Consider the following 15460-nt stretch of genomic DNA (forward strand, 5'->3'; position numbering starts at 1 on the left):
CCGGCCCTGGAGTCGGGAGGACCTCAGTTCAAATCCGCCCTCAAATACATCATGACCTAGCTGTGGGACCTTGGGCAGCCACTTAACCCCACCGCCCTGCAAAAACTAAAAAGGAAGTAGGGCGATGGCTCCGCCCCGCCGTGCCCAGCGCTGCCCAGCAGGAGCCGCCCCTTCCTCCTGGGCCCCCCACATACATGCCTGGTTCTCTCGGGCAGGTGCCCCGGAACCCCTGGGAGGGGGCGGGGCGGGGCGGGCCAGAGGGCGCAGGCGCCGGGCGCTGTGCCGGGCCCCGCCCCGGGCTCCGGGGGGGCGGGCGGGGGGCGGGCGGCGGCCCCTCCCGGGCTGCGCTTTCCTTTCCCGCAAGTCCAGCCTGAGAGCCGGGAGGGCGCCCCGAAACCCCCCAGCCCCCGCCACGTGAGTAGCGCGCGGACCCCCGGGCCCGCCACGTCCTGGGGAGGGGCCCCACGCCGGCCGGGCCGCGGGCGCCCCCAGACCGTCCGCCCCCCAATTCAGTCTTCTGAGAGAAGTCCTCCAGACGCGGGGCCCAGGGTCCCCCCTGCGGCGGCCGCCGAGCCCGGGGCTGCACGCGCTGCCTGTCCGCTTGGTCTCTGCCGCTCCCTCCGCCCGTCAGCTCTGCCCCTCCTGCCTCTGCTGTCTCCGTGTCTCCTCCCTTCTCTCTCCATCTCCCTGCTGTCTGTCTGTCTCTACTGTCTCTCTGCTGTCTGTCTGTCTCTACTGTCTCTCCCTCTGCCTCTGTCTCTCTCCGTCTCTCTGCTGTCTGTCTGTCTCTACTGTCTCTCCCTCTGTCTCTGTCTCTCTGCTGTCTGTCTGTCTCTACTCTGTCTCTCCCTCTGTTTCTGTCTCTCTCCGTCTCTCTCTCTGTTGTCTGTCTCTACTGTGTCTCTCTCCCTCTCTGTCTCTCTCTCTCCTCCCTTCTCTCTCTCTCTGTCTCTCTCTCTCTGCTGTCTCTCTACTCTCTCTCTCTCCGTGTCTCTCTCTCTGCTGTCTGTCTCTACTCTGTGTCTCTCTCCCTTTCTGTCTCTGTCTCTCTCCTCCTTTCTCTCTCTCCGTCTCTCTCTCTGCTGTCTGTCTCTACTGTTTCTCTCCCTCTCTGTCTCTGTCTCTCTCTCCGTGTCTCTCTCCTCCCTTCTCTGTCTCTGTCTCTCTCTGCTGTCTGTCTGTCTCTACTCTGTCTCTCTCCCTGTGTCTCTCCTCCCTTCTCTCTCTCCGTCTCTGTGCTGTCTGTCTGTCTCTACTCTCTCTCCCTCTGTCTCTGTCTCTCTCTCTCTGCTGTCTGTCTGTCTCTACTCTGTCTCTCTCCCTCTGTCTCTGTCTCTCCGTCTCCCTCCTCCCTTCTCTCTCTGTCTCTGCTGTCTGTCTCTACTCTGTATCTCTCTCTACTGTCTCTCTCCCTCTCTGTCTCTGTCTCTCTCCGTGTCTCTCTCCTCCCTTCTCTCTCTCTCTCTCTCTCTGCTGTCTGTCTCTACTCTGTCTCTCTCCCTCTCTGTCTCTCCGTCTCCCTCCTCCCTTCTCTCTCTGCTGTCTGTCTCTGTGTCTCTCTGTCTCTCTCCTCCCTTCTCTCTGTCTGTCTCTCTGCTCTGTCTCCACTGCTGCAGTGAGTCACCCTCCCTGCACCCCCTTGGCATTCCCCAGATTCGGGCCGGGGGCTTCCAGGCGGTGCCCCGGCCCCCTGCCCCGGCGCCTCCCTGTGCCCCGCGTGCCCCAGCTCCGCTGTGTCTCCGCAGGTCCATGGGTCTGGAAGCCGCCGCCGCCTCCCCGGGGCTCATGGAGACTCTGGTCTTCCTGGACCTGGAAGCCACGGGCCTGCCCTTCTCCCAGCCCAAGGTCACGGAGCTGTGCCTGGTGGCCATCCACAGGCGCGCCCTGCAGCCCGCCCCGGCCGCGGGCCCTTCCCCGGTGCCCGCGCTGCCCCGCGTGGCCGACAAGCTGTGCCTGTGCGTGGCGCCGGGGAAGGCCTGCAGCGCGGCGGCCAGCGGCCTCACCGGCCTCAGCACGGCCCTGCTGACGGCCCACGGGCGGCGAGGCTTCGACCCCGGGCTCGTGGGCCTCCTCCGGGCCTTCCTGGGGCGGCAGCCCGCGCCCGTCTGCCTCGTGGCCCACAACGGGGACCGCTACGACTTCCCCCTGCTGCGGGCCGAGCTGGGCTGCTGCGGGCTGGGCCCCGACGCCCTGGGGGACGTCTTCTGTGCGGACAGCATCGCGGCCATGAGGGCGCTGGACAGGTCGGGCCGGCCCCGGGAGCCCGGCCCGAGGAAGAGCTACAGTCTGGGCAACGTCTACACCCGCCTGTTCGGCCAGGCCCCGCCGGACACCCACACGGCGGAGGGGGACGTCCTGGCCCTGGTCAGCATCTGCCAGGCCAGGCCCCAGCCGCTGCTGCACTGGCTGGACGCTCACGCCAGGCCTTTCAGCGGCGTCAGACCCATGTACGAGGTGGGCAACGAGGTGGGCAACGAGGTGGGCGCCGCCGCCGACAGGGGGTCTCCCGGTGAGACGGCAAGAAAGAGCGAACGCCAGAAGCCACGGGCAGCCGCTGCCACGGCCGCATCGGGGGATGCCAGCCCGGCGGGCAGGAGGAGGAGAGGCAGATCCCAGGCGCCTTCCACATCTGGGAGCATCCCCAGCACCTCACGCTTGAACGTGTCCCACTTGCTGGCAATGTTGGGCCCCTTGATCATCTTGACCATGGCAGTAGCTCTGTACTGGGTGCCCTGGTCACCCTAACTATGGTGCCTGGGAAGGGGCTCAGCTGGTATCATCAGGTCCTCCAAGGGAGGAGCTCATAGATGCAAAATAAACCTTAAAAAAAAAAAAAAACCCTGAAAACTTTTGGCCTAGATTCCCACCAAAAGAACCTAAGGAGCCTGGTCCAGCAACTCCCCTGGCCTCTGTATTGTACCCCAACATCCCAAAGCCTATCAGGAGAGGATGACCAACTAGACACACCCTTCTAAGCAACACAGACTTGGAGAATTATTTTTGTAAATCTAAAAAGGGAAGTGAGAAGAATCTGGTTACTTAGCCAAGACCAGCTGCCACCATCAGGGCCTGAGAAAACCTCCACACTTTAGCCCCATGAAGGCAGAGGACAAATATCTACCGATCTTTAAAGGGCAAATTTCAGGGACCCCCCCCCCCCACATCTCATCTGTCCAGTGACTTTTAAGCCACAGCCTGAATCCAAGGTCATCGCTCAGAGGCCCCCTCCTATCTAAATTGATTAGCCTACTAACATTTCCAGTAGGACCCAGAAGCTCCTTTAAACCCCAATACCCCCCCTTGGAGTTACTACAGAACAGTCATTTCCAAATCCATAGGTTTATTACAAATGGGAGCTTGGCCCAAACAGGAACAGGCCTCTTCACAGAACACACAGAAGCAACAGATTATCGATGAGAGAACAAAAGATGAGACCAGGCAAGTCCTGTGCCCTGAAATCAAATACCCACCCCCACCTCTTCCAGCCAACCCCATAACCAGTCCTCAATGATATTCCATCTACCCCTCTCCTTTGGGGAAAGGAGGGAGAGGTTTAACTGAAAAGGAAGGGAACCAAGCTGGATCATACAATTTGAAGCTGGAAGGTACCCTTACGAAAAAAAATCATCTCAATCCATTTCCCACACATTACAGAAGAATGACGAGGATCTGGATAGGGAATCTGGGGCCCCTGCTTTGGGGCCTTGTCCTCTTCCTCTACTTCTTCCCTATCCACCCTGTACCGCACCCACCAGGGGCAAGCCTGTGCATATGCTACTTGCAGCTTAAATGGCATCAAAATCTCTTGCCTCAGGAGACAAATACAGGTCCCAACACTTACCAATGCTGCAATAAGTTTGTAAAAAATTAGGAGAGAGCAAAGGTTGACAAACCTGAGTCCGGATGTCCTTCCTGACAAAGGAATTAATGGGAGAGAGCAAGTGGCTCAGACAATAAAACTGAGCCATCTTATCTCTCTACTCCAAGAAAGAAAGGGGCAGGATTTATTCATGGGAGTCTGGCCAAATCTGCTTAATATCTACATCAAGGGAACAATTCAAGCCTCTGATTCAAGAGAATCCTCCCCCACTTTCCAGAACACACCCAGAGGCACCCTCCTGGTTGGCTCCAAGTTCTTCCTAGCAGCCTGGAGGGTTATATCTCTACCTACTCCCCTTTCCACATGAGATTGGATGGAGAGGAAGGCCTGGGGCTCCACCAGGGACCCTGAGATGGAAGGAGCCAAGAATGAATTATGTTGGTAGTATCAGAAAATGCCTATTGGCCAGTAGAGAGATGATAAGAATTTTAAAGAAATACCCTAGAGCTGACAGGATCACAGACCCAAAGCCAGTAACTCCATTTTCAGCTCAGATCCATGTTGCTGATGTCCGCCCTCTGAGCATCAGGGCTGGTGGAGGACCTGGCTTCTATGAGGTCTTCAGGAACCAGCACCAAGATGGAAGCCGCTTCTGGTCTTCAAGTCAAGGGCAGCAACCCGTAACATGTGAAAAGCCATGTGGAAACAGGGACATTTTCATGATTGCCCCTCAAACATTTCCCTAATGTTGGTTTCACAATCTCTTCCTTTTTCTCCTGTGACTTGGAAAAATCAGACCAAATTTTCTAGAATAATCTGAGATTTTTTTTTAGGAACTGTCACTTCTCTGTCCCTTATCCTGGCCCATATATTGTGGGGAAACAGAATGTTACAAGAACAACATCCAGCTTTCTTTTTACTCGGGAGAGGAGAACACAACACAGATATACATATTCCCACACACTTGAACACACAATGATAGACAGGGAAGAGGAGGAAAAGGAGGGGGCTTCAGGGGATAGGACATAGAAGCAGCTCAATAGGCAGTCTTTGGAGGCTCCATGTATGCAGGGTTGTATGGAGGTTGGCTGACAGGGTATGGCAATCCAGCACCTGCTGAGAAACAAAACAGACATCCCTCCAGGTTAGTCACAATCACATCCCCCAGTCCAGATTCCTCCATCATAGCCAGTGTGAATTTAAAAAAAAAAAAAAAGATACTACTCCGGATGAGTCACAAGAGTCACAATCATATCCCCCAGTATAAATTCCTTTGTCAGAGCCAGTGTGAATTTTTTTTTAAATCAGATGTCTTTTAAGAAAACATCCCTCCAGGTTAGTCACAATCACATCTCCTAGTCCAGATTCCTCCATCAGAGCCAGAGTGAATTAAAAAAAAAAACAAAAAAAAACTAACCCCATTGCCTTGCAAAAACTTAAAAGAAAAAAAAATTTGGTTTGGTTGTGTGGTAGAAAAATATGGAACTCATAAACTTGCAAATGGATGAATGTAGAAAATTACCTTTGTATATAATTGGAATAAAAAGTATATTGGTTATTATTTCCCATCAGCCATGTACAATTAGCAAAGCATATTAGTACAGGGGCCTCAGGGATCAGAGGGACAAGTAACTAGAGGGGAAAGTGGTCAGTGACCCCAAACAAAGCCTCTGAGCTTCAGAGGGTACAAAGACTGTTTTTAAAAAGGGGGGAGGGGCGGATAGAGCACCGGCCCTGGAGTCAGGAGTACCAGAGTTCAAATCCGGCCTTAATAATTACCTAGCTGTGTGGCCTTGGGCAAGCTACTTAACCCAATTTGCCTTGCAAAAACCTAAAAAAAAAACAAAGTGGGGGGGGAAGAGTGAGGTAGTGGAGAATGATTCTTATAACAAGGATCCCCAGAGGTAAAAAAAAATGGTAAAGTCATTGTGGCTAGAAGGATCTGGGCCCTGAAATGGAGAAGGATAAAATCCTAATTGTACTCACCAGACTGAGTCTCATGGTAGGCAGGAGGTCCAGATGGCTGGGCAGGATAAGGTGGTGGGTACTGAGTTGGATAAGGCGCAACTGGCATCCCTGGTTGCACAGGCATAGGCTGATAGCCTTGGTACATGGGCCCAGGATAGCCAGGGGGTACAGCTTGCTGCTGTGGGTATGGAGAGTGGACCACAGTAGTCGAAGTGGTCGTCACCACAGCTGCAAAGAAAATAATAGAGTAAAGGCTTCTTCTCTCCTAGACCATCAAAAGCCTAAGTCTCCCAAGACCTTCCCTCTCTGTTCTAAGGTGTCCATGAAAAAGGTCATTTTGGGGGGCAGGAACTGAGCATGACTCTTCCATGTTCCCCAACCTCACATGCTCTGGGCTAAGTCACAAATATCCATATCTGGGATGGCCAGAGAAATTCATGGCACATGCAGAGACAAAGAAAACCCACATACAAACCCCGGACCCCAGAGATGGATGAGCTCAAAAGACAGAATTGCCCCTCTCTGGAAAAAAGGAGTGATTCCCAGTGATTCCTGGAAGTTAGGTCCAGGAAAATCTCAAACTTCCTAGTTCTGAAGCCCAAAAAGCTAATGTCATTTGTCAAAAATTAATCAGCTATGGCACAGTGAGAACATAAGGGGGTGGGTGGGGAGGGGGAAACAGACTAGGACACAGAGAGGCCCTGAATACAGAGAAGAGATGGGCAAGGAGACCCTGATGAGCTCAGGGCATATCAGAACTGGCCAGAGCTCAGGACTCTGAAGTGGGCACAAGATGGGGGTGGGAGGAGAGACAAAGGAGGGCAAAGAGATCCATGAACAGATGCACACAGAGATGGGTGGGCACAGCCCACCAGAGAGGATGGAAGACACAAAAGGGAATATCAAGAGCAAGGAGATGAAAATAGAGAAGCAGAGGATCTGGCACAGAACAGGGGGACAGGGGTATAAGAAGTCTGGACCTGGAATCAGGAAGATCTGAGTTCAAATGTGACCTCTGACACTTACTAGTTATGTGACCCTGGTTGAGTCACTTAAACCTGTTTACCTCGATTTCCTCTTCTGGAAAATGAGAAGGAAATGGCAAACCACTACAGTATCTTTGCCAAGAAAAATCCAAACGTGGTCACAAAGAGTAAGACACCACATGGCCATAACCAAGTACTAGGACCCAATACACTGCATCTTATTCCCCCCCGCCCCACCCCAACACACAGACACTGAGTTAACCATTCTTTTGCCTGTTAGCCTAGAGGGCGACTAGAAAGAGAAATGTTAAATGGAAATAAGAAAAAAAAAAACAGAAAAGAATGGACCCAGGAAAATAGATAATGAAACTAATCTATCTTAACAGACTATTAAATCAGAATGTTATAAACATCATCAAATGTGGTTCTTGTATAAGGACCCTACTGTTATTCAACTGGTTTTTTTTTTTAAACTTGAAAGGATTCAGTTTTGGTGATAAACATTTTCCCACAAATAATTATAAGGAAAAACCATAAAAATTTTAAGAGGAAGGGAAAGAGGGAGGGTAGCTAGATGGCACAGTGGATAGAGTACCGGCCCTGGAGTCAGGAGTTCAAACCCAGCCTCAAACACTTAATAATTACCTAGCTGTGTGACCTTGGGCAAGTCACTTAACCCCAAAACAAAACAAAAAAGGGAAGGGGAAATGGGAAGGAGTTAAGAATGGAGAAAACTGCTTCAGTGGGGAGCAGGGAGGCAGATAAAAACAGTTTAAAAGGTAGAAAAAGGTAAGAGAAGTTAAAATTTGGGGGAAATGAATGGAATTGAAAGTAGGGGTAAAGGCTGGGGTGGAAGAGATTATCAGAGTCTGGTGGAATGTATGGGGAACAAGGACATGAATGAGAAAAGAAAATGGATGATAAGAGACAGAGGTTGGACAAGGGATGGAAACAAGAATTGGAAAGGGGACACATTGGAGGATAGGGAAAATTCAGAAAGAATGAATCTACACGGATTAGGTGGTAGAAGAAAAGGAAGGTGGAACTAAGGCTAAACTCACGTCTGGGCCTTCGACACATCTTGTACAAACAGCAGCAGGAACACGTTAAACAGAGGATGATGGTGACCACAATGAGCACAAAGATAGTGGCTCCAATGCCCACGAATGTCCCGAAACTAAAGGGAAAAATCAAAAGGAAGACTAGCTTATGGACTCGATCTCTACGGACTTCCTATTACCCTATACATAGATCTTCCCAAAACATGTCCTCTCAATCTTATCATGACCCATGATGTCCAGGACAGAAAGTATTTACAATATTGGGACCCAAAGGACGTAGCAGGTCTACCTACACTGCAGTAACCCATTGTGGTTCTTCCTTCCATTCATTCTACCATCTCTGACCATAGAAACATTTATTTTCTCTGCTTTACGACAATCCTTACACCAATTACCACTAATCTAATACCTGCTACAGATATGTACACAACTTGATTTGTGTTCTCTGAAGGCAGGGGCCTGGATCTGGGCCTCCCATTGAGGGAGAGGTGAAAGCTTTATTTAGTCCAGAGGAAAAAAGAGAACCTTGAACTGGGAGGCTTAAATTTAGGATAAAATATTTAACCCTCAGAATTTCATGAATGAAAGTAAAGTTAGAGGTGGGCTCTCCCCAAGTAAGAGGACTGAAAAAAGTATTTTACTTATCTCTCAAAGACCTTAAGAATTTAAGGAGGAGGGGCAACTAGGTGGTGCAATGTGGATAGAGCACCAGCCTTGGAGTCAGGAGGACCAGAGTTCAAATCCAGCCTCAGACGCTTAATAATTACCTAGCTGTGTGACCTTGGGCAAGTCATTTAGCCTCACTGCCTTGCTAAAAAAAAAATATATATATATATATATATTTTTAAAAAGAATCTAAGGAAGAAAGACAAGTACTCAAATAATTGATATGAGAGATTGTGATAAATGATTTATATGTGTCAAATGCTCCAAGATACTGTTCAGGGACAGCTAAGTGGAGCAGTGGTTACCCTAGAGTCAGGAGGGCCTGAGTTCAAATGAAGCCTTAATACTTGAAACTTAAGTAAGACCCTGAGCAAGTCATTTAACCCCATACCCCGCCCCCCCCCCCCAAAAAAAGGATATTGCTCAGTTTTAAGCCAGGATTCTGGAAGGCTTATCATTTAGGCCTCAGAGTAGGAAAAAATCCTAGAAGTCATTCAAAAGAATACAGGCACCTAGGGCAAATTAATCCCAAAATAGACAAAAACAAATACAAAATAAATACAGAGGGAAGGGGCTTTTCTTTTTTCTTTCCAGCCTCAAGCAAACTCCTCTAGTGGGATAGAATTGGTCCCAGCCCCATCAGAGAAGAAAACAGGTGTTCAGGAGTTGAGATTTGCCCAATATATCTCATACCAACAGAGACACACATAAGAATTTGAACCCATATTTCAGACTCCAAATCAGGTCATGTCACCTGAACCAGATTAAAATATAATTGAGCAATATTTAGCAAAAGAAATAGAAATACAATATGACATAGATAACGTTCATTTTGGTTTCCTAAATACACCAGCAACCTACAGGGATCTTTATGTGTGATTTAATGGTCCCATTTCTATTTCAATTTGACCCCCATGGTAACAGAACTTAGAGGTGGCACTACAGTTGGCTCTTAGAGAAAGGGAAGAGATTCAACAGGTGATGGGAAGAAAAGGAAGCGTGCATCGCAGGCAACAGAATGAGCCAACACACAGATTTTAAAAAAAGGCAAGCACTTTGGCTAGCCTACTGGTTCTAGAATCAGAAGTGGTTGAGTTATTTCAGTCTAGTCGGAATCCTTGAAACCCCATTTGAGGTTTTCTTGGCAAAGATGCTGGAGTGGTTGGTCATTTCCTTCTCCTGTTCATTTTACAGATAAGGAAACTGAAGCAAATAGACTTAAGTGACTTGGCCCAGGGTCTCACAGCTAAGGGTCTAAGGCTCAATTTGAATTCAGGTCTTCCTAACCCCAGGCCCAGTGTTTTATCCACTGCACCACCTAATTGCCCCAGCATCAGAAGAAGACCTGAGTTCAAATTTAGCCTCAGGCACTACTACTGTAACCCTGGATAAATCTCAGTCTGTTTCAATTTCTTCAAAATGAAAAACAGCAGAAAAGCAACTACCTCACAATTTTTTTAAATTTAATTTTTTTCAACATTCATTTTTCACAAGATTTTGAGTTCCAAATTTTTCTCTCTTCAAAAAAAAAAGAAAATGGAGAAGCAGTGTAACCCAACTTGCCAGCAGTGGCACCCACTCCTATTACTCATAGAGGATGTTATTTATCCTGTATTCTCAAAGAAGACTATGACATCAGGGAGATGATACCATAAGATACCAGGCAAATGAATTAGATTACACTGAGGTGGATGCTGTGCAAAGTCACCAGTCTCACTTTTTCCTTTGGAACCATCTGGCTTCAGAGAACTAAGTCTAGGGCCATTGCTATTACTTCCTGGGGTTCCACATGTTCAAGTGTCAGTGTTAGACCACAAGATCTGGCACCACAAGGAGGCACCTGAAACTCTCATTCCTCAGATTTGAGACCTTTGAACCAACAAAGCTAATAAAGAAATTGGAAACTTTTGCCTAACTGAATTCATGCTGTATCCTGCCTCAGGATTCTTTCTCTTCTCTGGCTATGGAAATCTAGTTTTTCATAGCTGGTCTGTGAATGTCTAATATCAACTTGGGAGTACTAGACAAGCCTGAATCAAACCCGGCCTACAGAAGCTAGAAATTCACTTTGGATGGAATATGCTATTACTTGGAAGTGGCCATGGATTCTTGAAACTCATGGCAACAGAGTCCTTGGACTGGAAGGCTCTATCAAATGGGAGAAAACTTCGGAAAATATTCCTGGACACAGTCTATTTGCCATTCAAGGAATCAGTTAGATAATTGTGAAAAAAAAAAAAAACGTTCATTTTCAACATGTTTGGTCAACAGTTGATTAATTCTCTAATCTTGGTGACCTAATTCCTTTTGAATTTGACAATGCAAATGAAGGTATTTCTGCATATATACATACAAATCATAAAATGAGGATTAAACATGAAATTTCCAATCTCTACTTTGTACAGCTTTGATTTTCCTTCTAAATGGTGTAATAATTTCAATATATTATTTTCCTACTTTTCTCATATTTCCTTCAGAACTCTCTAATATTTATTTCTATGCAGTAAAAAATGTTTCTCACCCTCAAATTTTTCTCTTCCTTTCCTGTCTCCAAGACCAAACAATCTGATAAGATTATACATGTGCAATCATGTTAAACATATTTCCACATTAGTTGGGAGTATATTTCCACAACATTAGTTGTTGTGAAAGAAGAATCAGAACAAAAAGGGGAAAACCACAAGGAAAAAAAAAACACAAAAAAGTGAAAATAATCTGCATTCAGACTCTAAAACTTTTTCTCTGCATAGGGATGCCATTTTTCAACACAGGTCTTTTAGAAATGTCATTGATTCCTATATTTGAGAAGAGTTAAGTCTATCACAGTTGATTTTCACACTGTGCTTTGTTACTTTGTACAATGTTCTCCTGGTTCTACTCGCTTCACTTAGGATCAGTTTATTAAAGTCTTTCCAGGTTTTTTGGGAAATCTGCTTGCTCATCCTTTCTCCTATCACAATAGTACTCCATTCTATTTATATACCATAACTTATTCAGTCATTTCCCAATTGATGGCCATCCCCTCAATTTCCAATTCTTGGTCAAGAGAAAAAGGGCTTCTTTTCCCTTTATTATGATTCCTTTGGGATACATATTCTAGGAATGATATTGCTCAAAGAGTAAGCATAGTTTTATTGCCCTATAGGCATAGTTTCAAATTATTCTCCAAAATGATTAGATCAATTCAAAACTCCATTAATAATGCATTAGTGTTTCAATTTTTTCCAAATTTCCTTTAGCCTGTGCCCAATGCTGTCCATGAAGTTTTCTTGGCAAATGGTTTGCCATTTCTTTCTCAATTGGGTTAAAGCTAACATGGTGACCTGCCCAAGGTCACACAACTTCTAAGGGTTCAAGGTTAAATTTGAACTCAGGTTTTCCTGATTCCAAAGCTCAGCCAGCTCTCTAGCCACTGTTTCTAGGTAGTATGTCAGCTAACAAGGTTTGATAAATGTTTATTCTATTATATATATATTACTCTATGTAGGGGATAAAGAAAGGAGAAAAATATGGAACTCAAAACCTTACAATAAATGATTCTTGTATCTTTACAGGCAGTTGGAAAAATTAATTGAAAAAAATAAGTAAATAGAGGCTTAGTCCCTTTGTTTATCTACCTCCTTCCCTAGAATGAAAATAGGTAGTTTTGCTGGGCTATAAAGAAGGTTCCAGCAAAACTGTGGAGAGTTTAAAAACCAAAATAAGAAGTTTATATTTTAATAATAAGGAGCCTCTGAAAGTTTCTGATTATGTTAGGAAAATGATTTGGGCAAATAACAGGCAGTTGGAAAAGCCATTGGAAAAGAGGGAGAAAGTCAGGGATATCAATTAGAAGACTAATCTAATAGTCTAGGTGAGAGGTTAGGTGGCCCTGAACTGGGGTGGTGGCAATGTGAGAAAAGAAGGGACATTGTTTCCAGAGATAAAGCAGAGATAGAATTGACAGGATTTGGCAACAGATTGGATGGGGGGGGGGGGGGGTATGTTGAGAAGGTTGTTAAAGGAGACATGATTCCAAGATTAGGAGACAAAATGACTGCAAAGCCATTATTAGTAGTATCATTATCAGAGACAGAGAAATTAGGGGGTAAATGAGTTCACTTTGAGGAATGTAAGGTTTGAGGTTCCTGGTAGAGATTGGACCAGACCAGGGACAAGAGCTAGGAAGGAGAGGAAAGGTTGTATTCAACAGTTGAGTACAATTAGAGAATTTTCTGCATAAAACTTGACTATAAAAGGCACAGGAGTGTATGAGATCAACAAGGATGAATTCAGGGATAGAAGATAACCTAAGGGCCTTGGAGAATGATCTCCAAAGTGATCTCCAAACAGTCTCCAAAGTGTGCAAGGGGATGAAAATCTTAAAACTTGTACACACTTATTTTCATTTTAAAAACAAGATATGAATTAAGCTTTACTAATATTGAATATATGGACTAAAACTGGCATCACCATTAGACAGTCTATCTTTCTGTCATCTATGTCTCTCTCTTTCCACCCCTCCTCCCTCAAACGAACCATCTAGCTATCTGCAGGACATCCTAAGGAAAGAACAGACATACTCCCAAATGCAGAAGGGTTGACTGTGGCATGAGAGCTCTTCTCATCATTTTACCAGCCTCTTATCAGTCATAAGGATGAGCTAAATATTTCCCACAAGGTCAGTCAAAAGAAATTTCTAAGTATCAAGAAGCTTATTTGAAAGATGGATGATGAACCTCCCCCAACTATGTTATACCAGGAGACATTACATAATGATAGCATGAAGTCACTGACTTATAACAAGGCATTCAAAGTCAGCTTTTATTGCAGAAAACAGAATCTGTGTCTCCTAGAAAAATACTCATATGTGCACGCTTAGAAAACCTGGAAACATAACTTTCTAATCCGTTTAAAAATCTTCAGAGTTTTAACAGATTTTGAACCAATTTGTTAAAAATATAAAAACGCAATACCCTTCTATTGGTTTGCAAGAACTGACCAATACATTTCATCAATGCAATAATCAGGGACAATTTTAGAGTATCTGCAACAGAGAATACCATCTGTACCCAGAAAAAGAACTGTGGAGTTTAAACAAAGACTTTAAAGTCCATTACCTTCAATTTTTTAAAAAAAAGTGTCTTACGTACTACATAATTTTACTACTTCTAATATTTTATTTTCTCCTCAAGGATATGATTTCTCTCTCAACACATTCAATTTCGATCAATGTACAGCACGGAAACAATGTAAAGATTATTAGACTGCCTTCTGGGGGGGAGGGGAGGGAGGGTAGAGGGGAAAAAGTGTAAAATTCAAAACCTTACAAAAATGATAGGTAGAAACTACCATTGTGTATATAATTGGAAAAAAATAAAATATTTTTTAATTAAAAAATTAATAAACATTTAATAATTACTTAGCTGTGTGACTTTGGGCAAATCACAACCCCAATGCCTTGTAAAAAAACTAAAACAAAATTTAAAAAAAGTTGTCTCTGGGGTTTTGCTTCCTTTTTCTCACCTCTCATTCACTTCTCAATCCTTTGCAATCTTGTAACCAAGAAACCAACTTTCAGTCTTGGCCATTATTTTAGACTGCTCTCTCTACAGATCAATCATCTTTCAGTGATCAAATCCACAAGCCCATTTCTCATCATTCTCATTCTTGACCTCTCTGTAGTATTTGATACTGTGGACTGTTCAATCACTTTTCAATGTCCTCTTCTTTCTCTGGGTTTCATGACATTGCTCTCTCCTGATCCTCCTCCCCCCTTAAGATTCCTCTACAGGATAATCTTGTAAGAGGTCTAACTATGAACTTATCTCCCGTAGGTTCAACCATTATATCAATAATGTTAACAGCTACATTATATAAAGAGCACTAACATTTATACAGGCACCCTGCTAAGTGCTTTATAATTATTGTCTCATTTAATTTTCAGAGGTGCTATGATTATTCCCATTTTACAGGTAAGGAAACTGAAGCAAATAGGTAAAATGACTTGCCCAAGGTCATCCAATTAGAGTCCAAGGCTGGATTTAAATTCAGGTCTTCCCAATTCTATCCACTCTGACAGCTAACTATGCCTATATTTCTAGCTCCAAGTACATTCTCCTAAACTCTAATCCCACATCACCACCTACCTACTGTATAATCTCTACCTGAATCAACATGTCCAAAACAGAACTCATTATCTTTCCCTCCAATATCTCTCTATTTTTCTTCAGAGTATCATTATCCTCCCAGGAACCTAGGGACACAATTTCACAATTATGCTCTACCCCGTAGTCTCTCTCCCATATTATATCAGTTGAAAATCTCGTCAATTTTATCTCCATCGCACCTCCCGCATCCTTCTTCCTTCTCATGCCAGAGCCACCTTGGTGGGAGACCTTACAATCTCTTGCCTGAATTACTGCAATAGCCTCCTGTCTTTCGCTATCTAATGATCCTCAGCAGAGCTGCCAAAAAAAATAATATCTCTAATGGACAGGTCTGCTGTCCTACTCCTTTTTGTCATTAGAATAATGATGCATCTCCACAATCTGACTCTTGTCTGCTTCTGCAGGTTTAGGGCACATCAATTTGCCAATGATCTTTCTCCTTCATGAGATCTTCCTGTCATGCCATGCAACCTTCTAACCAGATCTCCAGTTCTATTCCTGAGGCTGGCTGGCGGACTGGTGAGCTCTGGCCAATCCTAGCCATCCCACCATACCTCTTCCCCCTCCCAGGCTGCTGCAGCCCCCCCCCACCACCACCACCACAGAAAATCCATGCATACTATCTACCTTCCCCACCCAGGAAACTCTTGTTTACTAATCATATTCCTTATCCCCATACAAAGATCCTTCAGATGCAGCCTATGATGGACCACAGAACCAACTATCCACCCAGCATCCTGTAAATGCTCTAGGCCTATCCGGGACTCCACCTAGGAAATGTTCCTAGACCTCAAAGTGAAGCTCCATTTC

General features: G+C 45.4%; 2 protein-coding genes across 7 annotated transcripts in view; one reads left to right on the top strand and one right to left on the bottom strand.

Moving 5' to 3' along the window:
• The first annotated feature begins 353 nt into the window (after positions 1-353).
• On the top strand, positions 354-3477 carry TREX1 (three prime repair exonuclease 1). Its single transcript, XM_074197664.1, has 2 exons — positions 354-414; positions 1746-3477. The coding sequence occupies exon 2, from the start codon at positions 1750-1752 to the stop codon at positions 2743-2745; it is 996 nt and encodes a 331-aa protein (XP_074053765.1). The 5' UTR covers positions 354-414; positions 1746-1749; the 3' UTR covers positions 2746-3477.
• The window catches only part of LOC141495857 (protein shisa-5-like), a 52841-nt gene continuing 40668 nt past the window's right edge, over positions 3288-15460 (bottom strand). For 3 of the 6 annotated variants that reach the window (XM_074197665.1, XM_074197666.1, XM_074197667.1), the window contains 3 exons: positions 7836-7951; positions 5807-6016; positions 3302-4936 (listed from right to left, as the gene is read on the bottom strand). In XM_074197665.1, coding sequence (XP_074053766.1) covers positions 4857-4936; positions 5807-6016; positions 7836-7951 — 406 coding nt within the window. In that variant the 3' untranslated portion in view covers positions 3302-4856. Of the gene's footprint in view, positions 4937-5806; positions 6017-7835; positions 7952-15460 lie in introns of all 6 variants that reach the window. The other 3 variants (XM_074197668.1, XM_074197669.1, XM_074197670.1) reach the window with 3 other exon arrangements.

This window comes from Macrotis lagotis, chromosome 8, assembly GCF_037893015.1.
Source record: "Macrotis lagotis isolate mMagLag1 chromosome 8, bilby.v1.9.chrom.fasta, whole genome shotgun sequence".
Classification (NCBI taxonomy): Eukaryota; Metazoa; Chordata; class Mammalia; order Peramelemorphia; family Peramelidae; genus Macrotis; species Macrotis lagotis.